Source organism: Taudactylus pleione, unplaced genomic scaffold (genome assembly GCF_031769625.1).
Source record: "Taudactylus pleione unplaced genomic scaffold, aTauple2 ptg000189l, whole genome shotgun sequence".
Lineage (NCBI taxonomy): Eukaryota > Metazoa > Chordata > Amphibia > Anura > Myobatrachidae > Taudactylus > Taudactylus pleione.
The window spans coordinates 6382261-6401057 of NW_028284591.1; the positions used below are offsets into that span (position 1 = coordinate 6382261).

Sequence of the window (18797 nt, forward strand, 5' to 3'; positions counted from 1 at the left end):
TGGTTGGTACTTTATCTCTATCCACTTTATCTCTCCTTAACCTTGTCAAAGGTTCCACCACTCGGGAAGCTGTGATTTTTATATATATATATATATATATATATATATATATATATATATATATGTATTATAATCCCAGCTTCCCAATTATTTTTATTTTTTTTTTCGTCTTTCTTCTGCTGATGTATACAAACTTCACTGGCTGCCCTCTTCAGTGGATAAATACAAGTAAATATGACGAGTAGGCGGCACTCTCAGTATAATAATTAATCAAAAATCGGAGGTAAATATGAAACGTCGAACTTGAGGGGAGTGGTCCCCTTCCGATTTTGGTTCGAACTAATACAGTACATCCGGAAAGTATTCACAGCACATTTTGTTATGTTATGGAATAATGGAGTACATAAGTATTCACAGCCTTTGCTCAATACTTTGTTGATGCACCTTTGGCAGCAATTACAGCTTGAAGTCTTTTTGAATATGATACCACAAGCTTGGGACACCTATCTTTGGGCAGTTTCGCCCATTCCTCTTTGCAGCACCTCTCAAGCTCCATCAGGTTGGTTGGGAAGCGTCAGTGCACAGCCATTTTCAGATCTCTCCAGAGATGTTCAATCGGATTGAAGTCTGGGCTCTGGCTGGGCCACTTAAGGACATTCACAGAGTTGTCCTGAAGCCACTCCTTTGATATCTTGGCTGTGTGCTTAGGGTCCTTGTCTTACTGAAAGATGAACCTTCGCCCCAGTCTGAGGTCAAGAGCGCACTTGAGCAGGTTTTCATCCACGATGTCTCTGTACATTGCTGCATTCATCTTTCCCTCTATCCTGAGTAGTCTTCCAGTTCCTGCCGCTGAAAAACATCCCTACAGCATGATGCTGCCACCACCATGCTTCACTGTAGGGATGGTATTGCCTGGTGATAAGCAGTGCCTGGTTTCCTCCAAACACAACACCTGGCATTGATGCCAAAGAGTTCAATCTTTATCTCATCAGACCATGTTCTCATGGTCTGAGAGTCCTTCAAGTGCATTTTGACAAACTCCAGGTGGGGGCTGCCATGTGCTTTTTACTAAGGAGTGGTTTGCGTCTGGCCACTCTACATACAGGCCTGATTGGTGGATTGCTGCAGAGATGGTTGTCTTTCTGGAAGGTTCTCCTCTCTCCACAGAGGAATGCTGTAGCTCAGACAAAGTGACCATCGGGCTCTTGGTCACCTCCCTGACTAGGGGCCCTTCTCCCACGATCGCTCAGTTTAGACGGACGGCCAACTCTAGGAAGAGTCCTGGTGATTCCGAACTTCTTCCATTTACGGATGATGGAGGCCACTGTGCTCATTGGTACCTTCAAAGCAGCAGATATTTTTCTGTACCTTTCCCCAGATTTGTGCCTCGAGACAATCCTGTCTCGGAGGTCTACAGACAATTCCTTGGACTTCATGCTTGGTTTGTGCCCTGACATGCACTGTCAAGTGTGGGACCTTATAGAGACAGGTGTATGCCTTTCAAAATCATGTCCAAGCAACTGAAATTACCACAGGTGGACTCCAATTAAGCTGTAGGAACATCTCAAGGATTCTTAGTGGAAACAGGATGCACCTGAGCTCAATTTTGAGCTTCATGGCAAGGCTGTGGATACTTATGTACATGTGATTTCTTAGTTTTTTGTTTTTTTTATTAAATTTGCAAAGATCTCAAAAAAACTTTTTCCACATTGTCATCATGGGGTAATGTGTAGAGAATTTGGAGGACAAAAATGAATTTATTCCATTTTGGAATAAGGCTGTAACATAACAAAATGTGGAAAAAAGTGAAGCGCTGTGAATACTTTCCGGATGCACTGTATAGGACAGGTTCTAGATAATTTTTGTTTGGATTGAGAGAAATAAAATTCCTTTTGGCAACTTTATTTCAAATCTGTTTGCAAGTAACCATTTGATTATTTCTGTTTGTTTGCCTGGTTGTTCCAAAGCACAAATCAAAGTTATTTGCTCAGAAACGATCCAGGTAAAAAAATCTGCGTTTGCATAAAATATCTTGCAATGTTGCTGCCAGCCTGTCGCTCTGTCTCATGGTCTGTTTGTGTTTAGCTTGGATCAGCTAATCGTCTCCACCAGGGACCAGCAAAAGCTGCAGGCTGTTTTGTCTTCTGTGGCCTCCAAATCCGATATTATCACCGTGATTCAAGAAGCCAAAACACAAGTGGAGGTGAGCTGCACGTATTTGTTACTCGTACCAAGTTCCACAGTCAACTGTGCCTTAGAAATCATTTTCCAAAGCTTCAGCCATGAGTTCCAAAGGTTACATTAATCTGCAGACTGGAAAAATAATATTTTTGTTTACCAAGTTGTTAAACTTTATATTTTAATTTGCAACTGTGTTTGTGCCTGATACCATCTGTAGCTTGTTGTTTAAGAAAACAGGGTTATGTCGCTGTGACAGCCTGCACTTTCCCCTTGTTATAACCACTAGGAACCATGTAGCTACCTAATGTGTTTTTCTGCGCTACAGGCTCATTTGCAAACCAGCTAAATACATCCCTGCGCAGCTTCTTATCGGTGCAAGTGCGACTGTTTGTCCATCTTAATCAGGGATGTGCAGGCTTGGATAAGTTCGGATTTTCCCGCCAAATTCAGATTATTATTTTTTCTTTCCCGCCAAAAATCGGGTCTCAGAAAGAGGCAAAACGTCATCTTTCATGGACAAACCTCCTCATTCCTGGACAAAAGTCCATAAAAGATGATCTTTGTCCATGAAAGATTGTTGGCGGGAAAAATCCGGGCAAAATCTGAATTTGGCGGGAAAATCCGAGCTAAACCGAGCCTGCACATCCCTAATCTTAATGTGCGCACTCGCATCCCCCTGTCCTTAGCAGTGCTCGTTTAATGCCAGTGTGTGCCCAGCTTTAAGGATTTGCAGATCCATCGGAACATGCATAGAGGGATGAATGAACATTTTGTTAAAGTCTGAAATACTAACACTTCAGCGGCCACAGCTTTAGTTTTCAAATTTTCATTTTTTTTTACCTCTGAAATAGTTCCCGGTTTACTCGATTTATATCTGTGATTAGGAACAAGTGGACTTTCTTTGTTATGTGAAAGTTTTGTGCGTTTAAATGTTTTTGTTATCTTGGTCAAAGTGAGCCTAGAAATTTTGACCTTTTGTAATTGCAAGTTGCAAAACGCGTCTCATTCAAAGTATTGTCCCTAAGACATGTAAGACACACGGGATGTCACCTACAAGTGTCAGCTACAGTGCCAGAACCGACTTACTTATACTTCAACTGTCTTACGCTTCCAAGCCGCACATATGGGGTTCTCTCTGTACTCTTTTTTTTGTCAGTCCCTGCTCCCTTGTCTCATCTGTAAATATTTTGGGCTATTATTTCATTTTATTTGAGAAACGCATCATTTATAAAGTGTGTGGTAATAAACGTTACTGAAACCAAGAGAGGAATTTTGTAAGCGGTCATGTAACAGGCGCACTCTGGCCTGTGTTCCTAATTATAAAGCGCTGTGGAGAATACTGAATAAACACATGTTAAAAAATGTTAATAATAAAAAGTGTAAAGAAAAAAAAAAAAAAGAAAGATGGTGGATGATCAGTTCCAGTGCATCCATTTACTACACAACATGATGCCATTAATGTGAAAAACTCAGTGTAGCCCATTTGTTTAATGTGTACCCTTCCGCATGTGGTATCGCTGGAGAAGTCTCGGTTAACATCCCAATTCCTGCAGCTTTTTGCTGTCTGTGAGCCTCTTACCTGGGTGCAGACACCCTGAGGTGTCAGTCGGAGAGATTCACTGAAACATTTAATAGAGAGCTACAGGAGATTAGCTGCCAACCAAGCCCAGGGCAGTCTGGGTGGTAGGTGATGAGTCCAGGTGCTAATTTATTTCGGAACCACCCTGCTAATAGGAAATCTCAAAACCAGACGGTTGGCATTCCTAGTGCAGAGATGGCATACAGCCAGGATAGTGTAAGATATTCTTCATAGATAACAATTCTAATCACACCCGCAAGGTGAGGGTGGCAAAGTGAGATTTCCCTACAGTGGTTATTGGGGCCTCAAATGTAAATATACGTTTGTGACTCTGTAGAGTGACCTTACACATGCAGGCCTGCCAGGACTTTCCCGTCCCCCCGTTGTACATTCTAGCCTGCAGAAAATAATATTACATTTGTTATTAAGTGCCTGGAAACGTACCACACAGGAAGCAGACTGTGAAACCAAATACTTGTCTGCGCTGCTGTACAGTACCCCCTCGCACTAATACAAATATTATTATGCATACTTGTGGTCCAGGGCGTCAGCAGTTTACGTTGTATCCATTTTTTTTCCGCCTTTAGAGAAAACGTTCTAATGACTTTCTCCAGATTAGATTAAAATAGTTTTGTGTTTTGTCTATTTTTTCCCCCCCCCCCTCATATGTAATATTTAGCCGTTGAGTTGACACAACGTACTGGAGATGTCTGGGTGATTAAGTATTTCACAATTTATTTGGCAATTTTTTTTATATTTTGAGAAATCTTTTGATCCTGACGGAAGCTGCCAAAAGATTTCATAGTTCTGGTATTTGGTGCATACTTGCCTACTTTTGAAAAAGCATTTCAGGGAGATTGTGAAAGCAGCAACTATGAGCGTGCGGGAAAGTGGGCGTGTACTGCTACATCTGAGAGGCGTGTCATAAAATTGATTTACATCCACATGTAAATGAGCCCCAAGTCAGTTAGTAAGATCTACTTGTTGATGAAAACACACTGATACGTCTCAGAAAATACATGTAACCACCGGGATCATTGTGTCTTATAACCAATGCAGGGAAATTATACTAATTATCCTATTTGAATGTATATATCTCTATTTTTTCTGTTATATAACAGTGTCATAATGGGGGTAAGGTGAAATGAGGGAGATAACTAGACTCTTCAGGGAGACAGGGAGATTGCGGCTATTTCAGGGAGTCTCCCTGACAATGAGGGAGAGTTGGCAAGTATGATTTGGTGATGTGCTAATAAATAATTGCAGGAAACCTACGAGTGGTTCAGTGTTGCCTTTGCAGAAAGTGTTCACATTTAAAATGCTGCTGATATTTCTATTTTTGGGTGACGCAGAATATTTCACACCGTAACAGACAGAGAATTGTTGGCCGTTGTTTTTTTCTCCGTTAAGCAGACGGAATAGTCTTTGGTCCCTAGAGCACAAAGTGACTTGTCCAAGGTCAAGAAGAATCTGGGATTCAGAATGTTTTCCATTCATTGGTTTATGAGCCTAGTATAGATATTCATTGATTTATAGTTTTGTTTTTTGTTCTTTAAGATGGCTTTTAACCAAATGAGTCGACCTTCAGTTAGGATGGTTTCTGGTGCAATTTTAACACACTTCAATATTTATTTAAGAAGTTTGTACTACTCCAGCTTAGTTAGAAACACTGTCTGTCATGAGCTCAGCAAAGCCCACCATTAGCACATTGACGTTCTCATCCAGTTTTGGCAATCAGGAAACACGTCTTCTGAATGGGCAGGACCAGCAGCCGACCCACTGAGGAGTAACATTCACCATATACACTTGCCCTATTTCCTCCTCTACTGGCTGTATGTCTGATAGAATTCACAGGCGGGGGTATGAGGAGGTCCCCCCACTTATGGGGTGCATGGAGGGGAGTAGTGTAGTTTACCACAAACCCCAAATTTTTACAGCGACGTCCAATAGCTTTAAATAATTTTTGGACTATTTGCAGAACTGCACGTTTGTGGCTACTTATAAATACACATACCCGTCTTATTGAGCTAAGATGGTAGAAGAAGCTCTCTTCAGAAATGTTTCTAATAGACAGGACAAAGGGCCCTCATAGTAATCTAAAGTACCAGTCCTACGTTTTGCCCATCAAATTATTGCAGACTGCTGGAGGGTGGCGCCTCGTGGAAGCTTCACAACCGCTGCAGGAGGGCGCAGACCAGACCAATCTGCTGCACAGACTTTTGTTTTTCTCTATCACATTACTTCCGGGTTCGGGGCCAGATTTCTAAATGCACATACACAGCCATGGGCACTGCACGTGTGCAAATGTCCTTTACCGGAGAAGGATCCTTTCGGGTTCTTCTCCGTAAAAAAAAAAATCGCAAAAATATAGGCCACAATGGCTGACGCCATGTAAAGATGGCATTAACTGTTGGGAGCCAAGCTCAGAAAAGTGAAGCTTGGTGCATCTCACAATTAAGCAGTACCTGTAGTAACCTATGGCAACAGATTTTCAATTAAAAAAAAAAACCCTCTTTGCATTGAGGATACACTTATATGCAGAAACCGTTTTAAAGAATTTGACAGCAAAATATGCTTAATACATACAGTATGCAGTATGCCCTTCTATCGCATTAATTTACTGCAGAAGTATTTTCTGCATAGAGTATGATTTTTCTTAGTGAGTCAGAGTGACTGGGGCATACAGCGTGTGTACAGGCTCCATCCTGTAGGTTGTGTGGTCGGCCTCAGCCAGGACAATCGTACACGAGTGGAGTCAGGAGTAGGGCAGCCAGCTATGGGTGGACAGAAGCTGTCTGGGTGGAGCGATGTGATACGTTTATGGTTTGGACCAGTAGGATGGCTGTCTGGCAGCGTCTGAAAGGACATATTTGAGGTCCATGTGGGAACCTCAGTTTTGCATTTCACAGAATTGGCTACGCTGAGAGCAGTGTGATGACCTGGCGGGGGTTTGTTCTGCCAAACGACTTGCTGAAAATTTTATGTCATGTCGCCTAGTTAAAGAACCACAAATCCCAAAACATAAGTTGCTTTATATTAAATAGCTGCTAATAACGTTTAAAAACATAGATAAAGTTACTCATATAATCTAATTGTACAGTTTCCAAGAGTAACTATATTATAATATCTCAGCTTGTCATCTGAGTACTGTGGCTCGTTGGAGGTAGCAGATGACATAATAAAGGGTCTTTAAGTAGGGACAATCGACACGTTTACTGTCTAAGACAGGGCTTGACAAATTTTTCTAAAATCTGGGAGCCAGGATGACAGTGTAGGAGCCAGATCACCACCCTCCCAAAAACATTGCAGGAGTAAGTGACGAGCACATCTCTGTGTGTTATACACTATACTAGTCCACAAAATGGCCGCAGTTGAATGGATAGTAAATGGAGGCCCCCTCACTGCTCTGCACAGCTCCCCTACTCCACCCTCCACCCCCCAGTAATAACGGAACACATTTCACATAAAACAATGGTGCCAGAAAGTACAACAGAACCCCCTCCCCTCATGGTCACACCACTATCCCTCTGAAGCTGCTCCGCAATCCCTGGCCACGCATAGACCCTATTACCGGGGAGCTTTATGCAGCCGGAGATTGGAGACAGTAGACAGCCGGGACATACAGGAGGATCAGCGGAGACTGAGGGCCTGATTCAGACCCGTTCGCTATTTGAGGCCGCTCGCTGTCAAAAGGGGGCCGTCTATGCAAATTATGCCCTCGCTCTTTGCAGTGTAAGGACGCCTCTATGTATAAGCGAACGACGGCATATTGCGCTCGCAAGTGTTTAAAGACGCCCCCTTGCCACTCGCTACACACATCATCTCCGGGAAATGTAGGATTAATCGGGAACATAGGGAGCCTTCGGAGCTGCTCGCAGCGCTTGAGATAGACCTTACCCTCCCGCAAGCACTGCGATCAGTTCAGGCTAAAAAAAGTGACGTGGTCAATGACGCTACTTTGCTAACTATGCACACCCATTAAACTTCGTTCTGATGGTCAGGCACGCCTGCGTTCGCACATCCACTCCCCCGTTCACAAGCACCTTCCCCACAGAAAGCGCTATCTGTCACTCAAAGTAGCGGCCAGGCTGTGTACTACAAGATGACGATTTCACATCGCAGACGCTTGTTTTTTGCACACGCACTGCGACTTATACGCATGCGCAGTTGTGCCACCATTGCTCAGAGCGAGTGCAGCTTAGCGATTGGGAATCAGGCCCTGAGACAGACAGCAGGGATCAGAACAGGACAGGAGGAGTCAGCGCAGGCCAGGACGGACACAGGCACAGCAGTCACCGCAGAGGACACTCAGCACATGCACTCCTGTACATGAAATGAATGCCGCAATATTATAGTCACGAATCTCGACGGGGGCTGTTGAGGATCTGCTGCCTCCCTCACTTCAAAATCTGGTAGCCAGGCAGCAAAATCTGGTAGCCATGGCAACCTGGCCCCTGAGATTTGTCAAGCCCTGGTCTAAGATATTTCAGGTGGATGAACCCCACCCACTGCGGCATTGATGCCAGGAGAGTTATTTTTTAAGGGATCTGTGTGTTTTTAATTCCAAGCCAGGGATCATCTCTGCTCTTATGGACAAAATCTCCGTCTGACTGATGTTTGTGGCTCTGCCAACATTTTGTGTTTACAATTTCTACTGGTATTTGTACAGTATGTATGGAGTGCAGGGGTAGCCTACATGTAGCACTCCAGTGGCTGTGGAACTACACATCCCAGCATGCCCTGACACCGTTTTAGAACTCCCTAACGGCTAAACTGTGGCAGGGCATGCTGGGATGTGTAGTTCCACATAATGTTGAAATCCACACATTGTCTACCCCTGATGTAGTTTGAATGTACCGACCTTAAGCTATTACTTATAATGACGAGAGAGAATCTGCAGCAAGGAGAGAAGCCCCTAAGTGGTGTATTACTGAGGCTGCATGAGATTCAGAGACGCAGCGTGACGGTACAAATGCACGCAGTATAGATCTGCCGACCAAGCGCACTCATGCTGCAGGTACATGCCCCCATTCCGCATTTGGGAATTCCTCCCATTAAAACTCTGAGCGGCCTATTGCTGAATTGCACATGTAGGAAACAGCGAAGATGTCACTTTACTTTCCGATAGTCTATGAGACCCTTTCATTTATATAAGTAATGGGGGAATGTGCTTAAGATATAAGCAAACCATTAGAAAGTGTCATCATCACTCTATGCAGCGTCTCTGCAGCTTAGTAAGACGGGTGTGGATTGATAGACAGTATCTAGATAGACACCAGACGTTAGACCAGCAGTAGGTCTATAGGGACAAAAGGTTAACAGGGTTACAATGTTGACATGTAAATGGTAGACATGGACAAAATGTTGAGCTGCAAATGATCGACACGTGTTGTTTTTTTGTTGTTTTAACCCTTACCCTCCCCCTAGTGCCTAACTTTAACTGTCCCCTTCCGCAGCCTAATCATAACCCTCCGTTAAGTGCCTAACCCTAACAAAAGGTCTACATGCAAATGGTCTACACATAGTTATTTTGTTATTTTAACACTAACCCTCCCCCTAGTGCCTAAACGTATCCCTCCCCTTAATGCCTAACCCTAACCTTTCCTCTACCCTAACCCTCTGCCAAGTACCTAACCCTAACCTTAAAAATCACGAAAAAACCATGTGTCAAACGTTTGTCATGTCGACCATTTTCACGTCGACCTGTTAACCCTGTCGAGCTTATCCCCGGTTGACCTTTTAAACCTGTCGACCTATTCACTGTCTACTTTCTGGTGTCTTTCTACTGTCTGAATACCCATGTAGGACACCCATGTAATAATCAGAGCGCGTGTACTCTATGCACGTGGGGTTTGCAGTTCCTAGACCCGGAATACACTGTAAGGTGACTCACTTGGAGGATAATTAAATACTGTTTTCTATCATTGTTTTCCCAAGGTAATATCCCAGTAAATTCATGGTATGTAAACTATTCATCACAGTAAACAATAAAGTACTCTATTATCTTGGGATACATCGATATAAAACAAGGTGTACTGGGATTAGGGTGAGGACGTAGCCGTTTGTTGACCTAATAACTGTGGATTCTACATATGTGAATTTATTATATACTAATTTTGGTGTATTTTACGTCTTCCCACGACAAGCTCCCACTCCCAATAGCTTACATACTTCTGACCTAGTAAATCTCCTTCTATCACTAGATGATAATTTAAGTCATTTGTGGTTTACCATCCACGTTTCAGCTCATAACATCTAGGTTTAGTGTGGGAATTGGGTTACTGTTTGTAATAAATGCAATCTTATGTTGGCAGGGTTCACGCCATGGCATTTGATGTTATTGCTTTGCTGTGGTTTAGTGGCTGAGATGAATATCCTGCAACAAAGCTACGATTAACCTTATGGCCTGCCCAGCGTAATTACTGCTTTGGGCTCCGTATATCTGTTCACTTGTTCCTAAAATATAGATTGTAGGTTTATTATTTGCTTTTTAATCTACTTTAACTGTTATTCTGACGTAGTTTGCCAACTTGTTTTATGAGGCAGACTATATATTTTATTTAAATTACACCCTTAAGTGTAGTTGTCGCATTGCCCATTGTTGTATAAGTATATCCCATTTCAAAACCTTGTTCCGCTGACTGGAAAATGATATCTCCGTTTTACACGGTAACCTCCGTCATTTGTACGTCCACTTCCAGATTTTATGTGCAATACAATTTACAGTCGGTGTCTGATTTGAATTGTGTCTTTCTCAGACGAAGACAAGATCACATCTGCAGTATTTGTGGACCCGTGGGTTCAGATACAGTAGCAAAAAAAAAGATGGTGATGTTTTTTGGCTGCGCTAAGTCACCAAAGAGCACAGGATGCTTGATTTGCTGCTATCGTAGATATCGTGTTAAAATTAACTTGTTCTCAACACTTAAATATGTAAAGAGGACAAGTTTACAGAAATCAATTAATGCTATAGAAACAGCTATTCAAATGCAATAGGACTCAATTGCATATAAGCACCTTAAATGCAAATTTATCTTTAATCCATGGAGGACACTGGACTACACTGGGTATAGGATGGTTCATGCCAGCGTGTTGCAAAATATAAAGCACAACATGACGCAATTATTTATTCAGCGCATATTTGTGAATGTGGCATTGCTTCGTGCCAGAGCTAATCTATGGCTCTGCTGAGGGGCCCAGTCATTTCTGGTTAAGACACTGATGTCACTTCGTGGCCCTGGAATTGTGGAATTGCTCGTACATTATGTGCCCAGCAGTGGATTGTAATATTTATATAAAGCATACATGGTTTTTAGTCACGCATTTCGCTTTTGGTGATTAGATATGGAGAAGGGTTTGGGCCACAGGGTTGGGGGGTTAAGTGCAGCAAAGTTAGTCTGGGAGGGACAATAAGTTTACATGTGCTTCTTCCTCTCTTACCGTACAGGTCGGTATTAACATGCGAGAATAGGAATGACCGCAAATATTAAGTCATTAAGAAGAGGTTGTTAGGGTGTAGTAATACAATGGCAGCCATAGCGCACTGTGTCTCTTGTATGACAGTGCTGTTTTTTATCCCGGCAGAGGAAAGAAGACGTTTACTTTGTAGTACTAAGTAAGGAGGAGGGGGCCGGACTGGGATTCAGCATCGCCGGAGGAGTTGACCTGGAGCAGAAGTCCGTCACGGTAAGTGATTATCACGTGTTTGAGCCGAGCATATGGACTCTAGACATCAATCATTGTCTTCTCACAGCATCGATTACAGTCTGCCTCCATCACCAAGCTTCTGCGTAGCCTGTTTCTCCTCAGTGCCGCGGTGGGCGCTAATCCGAGGCGGACAGCACGGTCTACATTCACACGTTAGGGACAGCCAATAAATATGTCTGATTGGAATCAGGTTGTGTGCATGCATTTAACTCTGACAAATGTTTTGCTGTAGTATAATTAGGGGGTTTTCAACACACCCCATCAAATTGCAATGTAAATGATTACAGGCTAGCTATTATTGCGGGCTATTGTATTCGGCCCCTTAGTGCCAGCTGCCATACGTTAAATATGTAAAATATTATCCATTCTCACAGGTGCACAGAGTGTTCTCCAAAGCAGCTGCGTCGCGAGAGGCGATCATTGAGAGAGGGGACCGCATACTGTCCATCAACGGCTGCTCCCTGAACGGCGCGGCCCACGGCGACGCACTGAGTGCCCTGCACAGAGCCAAGCTGCACAGGGAAGCTGTCATTGTGATTCGGAAGGAGCAGCCTTGCAGACCAGACACGTCTGCCCTGGGAGGAAGACGCTCCACATCTGGAAGGGATGTCACTATGGCAACACACCCAGGTAGGAGGTTATCCCCGGGACACATGGAAAAAGTCACATTTGTTTCCCATTATCACTGGGAGGCTTCTCGCAAGCTCTGGAAACTAATGAAATACATATTACACATCCAGATCTCCTCTCCACAAGTCACCAGTATGGTCCTTTCTCTATTCTGGCCTCTGCGAGGGCTTCCTCGCAGCCTGATTGCCGCCATTCTCTGTTGTATTCACTATGGAGTAAATTGTAGACTCACACAAGAAATATAATACGCAGACAGGCATTGTAGAAGGCTGGGGTCTCTAACGTCTGATGCAGGGAAGGGGCACAGCTATGTAATAATGCACCCATGCTCTATTCCACAAACTGGGATAAGAACCCCCGCAGCAAGTTTATGAATTCTTCCTCTGTCACCCCATTCATTCAGTTGTTTTATAGTATGATTGGGTGTGGTATATTTTGTTGACATGGTCGTAATGTCGGCATGCAGCATGTCGACACTGACCGCGTCGTCATTCATCATGATGAAATATCCGAATGTCGACAAAATGTCCCTGGTTGGTCTAGTGGTGACTTACCTGGTACTGCGGCTTCAGCGGTGTCTTCCAAGTCCGGCGTCATGATGACTTCCAGCAGATCCTGCGTAGCTTTCAGCAGTGAGTATCAGTAACTTTAACCCTCCCCCTAATGCCTAACCCTAACCTTCCTTCCCACAGCCTAACCCTCCCCCTAATGCCTAACCCTAACCTTCCTTCCCACAGCCTAACGCTAGTCCTCACCTCTTGCAGCCTAACCCTAACCTTCCCTCCTGCAGCCTAACCCTCACCTCCCGCAGCCTAACCCTCACCTCCCGCAGCCTAACCCTCATCTCCCGCAGCCTAACCCTAACCTTCCCTCCCGCAGCCTAACCCTAACCTTCCCTCCCGCAGCCTAACCCTAACCTTCCCTCCCGCAGCCTAACCCTAACCTTCCCTCCCGCAGCCTAACCCTAACCTTCCCTCCCGCAGCCTAACCCTAACCTTCCCTCCCGCAGCCTAACCCTAACCTTCCCTCCCGCAGCCTAACCCTCACCCTCACCTCCCGCAGCCTAACCCTAACCTTCCCTCCCGCAGCCTAACCCTCACCTCCCGCAGCCTAACCCTCACCTCCCGCAGCCTAACCCTAACCTTCCCTCCCGCAGCCTAACCCTCACCTCCCGCAGCCTAACCCTAACCCTCACCTCCCGCAGCCTAACCCTCACCTCCCGCAGCCTAACCCTAACCTTCCCTCCCGCAGCCTAACCCTAACCTTCCCTCCCGCAGCCTAACCCTCACCCTCACCTCCCGCAGCCTAATCCTCACCTCCCGCAGCCTAATCCTCACCTCCCGCAGCCTAACCCCCACCTCCCGCAGCCTAACCCCCACCTCCCGCAGCCTAACCCCCACCTCCCGCAGCCTAACCCCCACCTCCCGCAGCCTAACCCCCACCTCCCGCAGCCTAACCCCCACCTCCCGCAGCCTAACCTCCACCTCCCGCAGCCTAACCCTCCCCTCCCGCAGCCTAACCCTAACCCTCACCTCCCGCAGCCTAACCCTAACCCTCACCTCCCGCAGCCTAACCCTCACCTCCCGCAGCCTAACCCTCACCTCCCGCAGCCTAACCCTAACCCTCACCTCCCGCAGCCTAACCCTCACCTCCCGCAGCCTAACCCTAACCCTCACCTCCCGCAGCCTAACCCTAACCCTCACCTCCCGCAGCCTAACCCTCACCTCCCGCAGCCTAACCCTAACCTTCCCTCCCGCAGCCTAACCCTAACCTTCCCTCCCGCAGCCTAACCCTAACCCTCACCTCCCGCAGCCTAACCCTAACCTTCCCTCCCGCAGCCTAACCTTCCCTCCCGCAGCCTAACCTTCCCTCCCACAGCCTAACCCTCACCTCCCGCAGCCTAACCCTAACCCTCACCTCCCGCAGCCTAACCCTCACCTCCCGCAGCCTAACCCTCACCTCCCGCAGCCTAACCCTAACCTCCCGCAGCCTAACCCTAACCTCCCGCAGCCTAACCCTAACCTTCCCTCCCGCAGCCTAACCCTAACCTTCCCTCCCGCAGCCTAACCCTAACCCTCACCTCCCGCAGCCTAACCCTCCCTCCCGCAGCCTAACCCTAACCTCCCGCAGCCTAACCCTCACCTCCCGCAGCCTAACCCTAACCCTCACCTTCCGCAGCCTAACCCTCACCTCCCGCAGCCTAACCCTCACCTCCCGCAGCCTAACCCTAACCCTCACCTCCCGCAGCCTAACCCTCACCTCCCGCAGCCTAACCCTAACCTTCCCTCCCGCAGCCTAACCCTAACCTTCCCTCCCGCAGCCTAACCCTCACCTCCCGCAGCCTAACCCTAACCTTCCCTCCCGCAGCCTAACCCTAACCTTCCCTCCCGCAGCCTAACCCTCACCTCCCGCAGCCTAACCCTAACCCTCACCTCCCGCAGCCTAACCCTCACCTCCCGCAGCCTAACCCTCACCTCCCGCAGCCTAACCCTTCCCTCCCGCAGCCTAACCTTCCCTCCCGCAGCCTAACCTTCCCTCCCGCAGCCTAACCCTCACCTCCCGCAGCCTAACCCTAACCCTCACCTCCCGCAGCCTAACCCTCACCTCCCGCAGCCTAACCCTCACCTCCCGCAGCCTAACCCTCACCTCCCGCAGCCTAACCCTCACCTCCCGCAGCCTAACCCTCACCTCCCGCAGCCTAACCCTAACCTCCCGCAGCCTAACCCTAACCTTCCCTCCCGCAGCCTAACCCTAACCTTCCCTCCCGCAGCCTAACCCTAACCCTCACCTCCCGCAGCCTAACCCTCCCTCCCGCAGCCTAACCCTAACCTCCCGCAGCCTAACCCTCACCTCCCGCAGCCTAACCCTAACCCTCACCTTCCGCAGCCTAACCCTCACCTCCCGCAGCCTAACCCTAACCCTCACCTCCCGCAGCCTAACCCTCACCTCCCGCAGCCTAACCCTAACCTTCCCTCCCGCAGCCTAACCCTAACCTTCCCTCCCGCAGCCTAACCCTCACCTCCCGCAGCCTAACCTTCCCTCCCGCAGCCTAACCCTCCCCTCCCTCAGCCTAACCCTCCCCTCCCTCAGCCTAACCCTCCCCTCCCTCAGCCTAACCCTCCCCTCCCTCAGCCTAACCCTCACCTCCCGCAGCCTAACCCTCACCTCCCGCAGCCTAACCCTCACCTCCCGCAGCCTAAACCTAACCTTCCTTCCCACAGCCTAACTCTCACCTCCCGCAGCCTAACCCTAACCCTCACCTCCCGCAGCCTAACCCTAACCTTCCCTCCCGCAGCCTAACCTTCACCTCCCGCAGCCTAACCCTAACCCTCACCTCCCGTAGCCTAACCCTAACCCTCACCTCCCGTAGCCTAACCCTCACCTCCCGCAGCCTAACCCTAACCTTCCCTCCCGCAGCCTAACCCTAACCTTCCCTCCCGCAGCCTAACCCTAACCCTCACCTCCCGCAGCCTAACCCTAACCTTCCCTCCCGCAGCCTAACCCTAACCTTCCCTCCCTCAGCCTAACCCTCCCCTCCCTCAGCCTAACCCTCCCCTCCCTCAGCCTAACCCTCACCTCCCGCAGCCTAACCCTCACCTCCCGCAGCCTAACCCTAACCCTCACCTCCCGCAGCCTAACCCTAACCCTCACCTCCCGCAGCCTAACCCTCACCTCCCGCAGCCTAACCCTCACCTCCCGCAGCCTAACCCTAACCTTCCCTCCCGCAGCCTAAACCTAACCTTCCTTCCCACAGCCTAACTCTCACCTCCCGCAGCCTAACCCTAACCTTCCCACAGCCTAACCCTCCCCTCTCGCAGCCTAACCCTCCCCTCTCGCAGCCTAACCCTCCCCTCTCGCAGCCTAACCCTCCCCTCTCGCAGTATAACCCTCCCCTCTCGCAGTATAACCCTCCCCTCTCGCAGTATAACCCTCCCCTCTCGCAGTATAACCCTCCCCTCTCGCAGTATAACCCTCCCCTCTCGCAGTATAACCCTCCCCTCTCGCAGTCTCACCCTCACCTCCCGCAGCCTAACCCTAACCCTCCCCTCCCGCAGTCTAACCCTCCCCTCCCGCAGTCTAACCCTCCCCTCCCGCAGTCTAACCCTCCCCTCCCGCAGCCTAACCCTAACCTTCCCTCCCGCAGCCTAACCCTAACCTTCCCTCCCGCAGCCTAAACCTAACCTTCCTTCCCACAGCCTAACCCTCACCTCCCGCAGCCTAACCCTAACCTTCCTTCCCACAGCCTAACCCTCACCTCCCGCAGCCTAACCCTAACCTTCCCACAGCCTAACGCTAGCCCTCACCTCCCGCAGTCTAAACCTAACCCTCCCCTTCCGCAGTCTATCCCTCACCTCCCACAGTCTATCCCTCACCTCCCATAGTCTATCCCTCACCTCCCACAGCCTAATCCTAACCCTCCCCTCCCGCAGCCTAACCCTCCCCTCCCGCAGCCTAACCCTCCCCTCCCGCAGCCTAACCCTCCCCTCCCGCAGCCTAACCCTCCCCTCTCGCAGTATAACCCTCCCCTCTCGCAGTATAACCCTCCCCTCTCGCAGTATAACCCTCCCCTCTCGCAGTCTCACCCTCACCTCCCGCAGCCTAACCCTAACCCTCCCCTCCCGCAGTCTAACCCTCCCCTCCCGCAGTCTAACCCTCCCCTCCCGCAGCCTCACCTCCCGCAGCCTAACCCTCACCTCCCGCAGCCTAACCCTCACCTCCCGCAGTCTAACCCTCCCCTCCCGCAGCCTCACCTCCCGCAGCCTAACCCTCACCTCCCGCAGCCTAACCCTCACCTCCCGCAGCCTAACCCTCACCTCCCGCAGTCTAATTCTCCCCTCCCGCAGCCTCACCTCCCGCAGCCTAACCCTCACCTCCCGCAGCCTAACCCTAACCTTCCCTCCCGCAGCCTAACCCTCACCTCCCGCAGCCTAACCCTAACCCTCACCTCCCGCAGCCTAACCCTAACCTTCCCTCCTGCAGCCTAAACCTAACCTTCCTTCCCACAGCCTAACCCTCACCTCCCGCAGCCTAACCCTAACCTTCCTTCCCACAGCCTAACCCTCACCTCCCGCAGCCTAACCCTAACCCTCACCTCCCGCAGCCTAACCCTAACCTTCCCTCCTGCAGCCTAAACCTAACCTTCCTTCCCACAGCCTAACCCTCACCTCCCGCAGCCTAACCCTAACCTTCCTTCCCACAGCCTAACCCTCACCTCCCGCAGCCTAACCCTAACCTTCCTTCCCACAGCCTAACCCTCACCTCCCGCAGCCTAACCCTAACCTTCCTTCCCACAGCCTAACCCTCACCTCCCGCAGCCTAACCCTAACCTTCCCACAGCCTAACGCTAGCCTTCACCTCCTGCAGTCTAACCCTCACCTCCCGCAGTCTAACCCTAACCCTCCCCTTCCGCAGTCTATCCCTCACCTCCCACAGTCTATCCCTCACCTCCCACAGTCTATCCCTCACCTCCCATAGTCTATTCCTCACCTCCCACAGCCTAATCCTAACCCTCCCCTGCCGCAGCCTAACCCTCCCCTCCCGCAGCCTAACCCTCCCCTCCCGCAGCCTAACCCTCCCCTCCCGCAGCCTAACCCTCCCCTCCCGCAGCCTAACCCTCCCCTCTCGCAGTATAACCCTCCCCTCTCGCAGTATAACCCTCCCCTCTCGCAGTCTCACCCTCACCTCCCGCAGCCTAACCCTAACCCTCCCCTCCCGCAGTCTAACCCTCCCCTCCCGCAGTCTAACCCTCCCCTCCCGCAGTCTAACCCTCCCCTCCCGCAGTCTAACCCTCCCCTCCCGCAGCCTCCCCTCCCGCAGCCTAACCCTCCCCTCCCGCAGCCTAACCCTCACCTCCCGCAGCCTAACCCTCACCTCCCGCAGCCTAACCCTCACCTCCCGCAGTCTAACCCTCCCCTCCCGCAGCCTAACCCTCCCCTCCCGCAGCCTCACCCTCACCTCCCGCAGCCTAACCCTCACCTCCCGCAGTCTAACCCTCCCCTCCCGCAGCCTAACCTCCCGCAGCCTAACCCTCACCTCCCGCAGCCTAACCCTCACCTCCCGCAGCCTAACCCTCACCTCCCGCAGCCTAACCCTCACCTCCCGCAGCCTAACCCTAACCTTCCCTCCCGCAGCCTAACCCTCACCTCCCGCAGCCTAACCCTCACCTCCCGCAGCCTAACCCTAACCTTCCCTCCCGCAGCCTAAACCTAACCTTCCTTCCCACAGCCTAACCCTCACCTCCCGCAGCCTAACCCTAACCTTCCTTCCCACAGCCTAACCCTCACCTCCCGCAGCCTAACCCTCACCTCCCGCAGCCTAACCCTAACCCTCACCTCCCGCAGCCTAACCCTAACCTTCCCTCCTGCAGCCTAAACCTAACCTTCCTTCCCACAGCCTAACCCTCACCTCCCGCAGCCTAACCCTAACCTTCCTTCCCACAGCCTAACCCTCACCTCCCGCAGCCTAACCCTCACCTCCCGCAGCCTAACCCTAACCTTCCTTCCCACAGCCTAACTCTCACCTCCCGCAGCCTAAACCTAACCTTCCTTCCCACAGCCTAACCCTCACCTCCCGCAGCCTAACCCTAACCTTCCTTCCCACAGCCTAACCCTCACCTCCCGCAGCCTAACCCTAACCTTCCCCTCCCGCAGTCTATCCCTAACCTTCCCACAGCCTAACGCTAGCCCTCACCTCCTGCAGT

At 49.8% G+C, this 18797-nt stretch overlaps 1 protein-coding gene across 3 annotated transcripts in view; it reads left to right on the top strand.

Moving 5' to 3' along the window:
• The window catches only part of PDZD2 (PDZ domain containing 2), a 337168-nt gene that overhangs the window by 299232 nt on the left and 19139 nt on the right, over positions 1–18797 (top strand). For all 3 annotated transcript variants that reach the window (XM_088476480.1, XM_088476481.1, XM_088476482.1), the window contains 3 exons: positions 2086–2203; positions 11345–11446; positions 11842–12097. In XM_088476480.1, coding sequence (XP_088332606.1) covers positions 2086–2203; positions 11345–11446; positions 11842–12097 — 476 coding nt within the window. The remainder of the gene's footprint in view (positions 1–2085; positions 2204–11344; positions 11447–11841; positions 12098–18797) is intronic.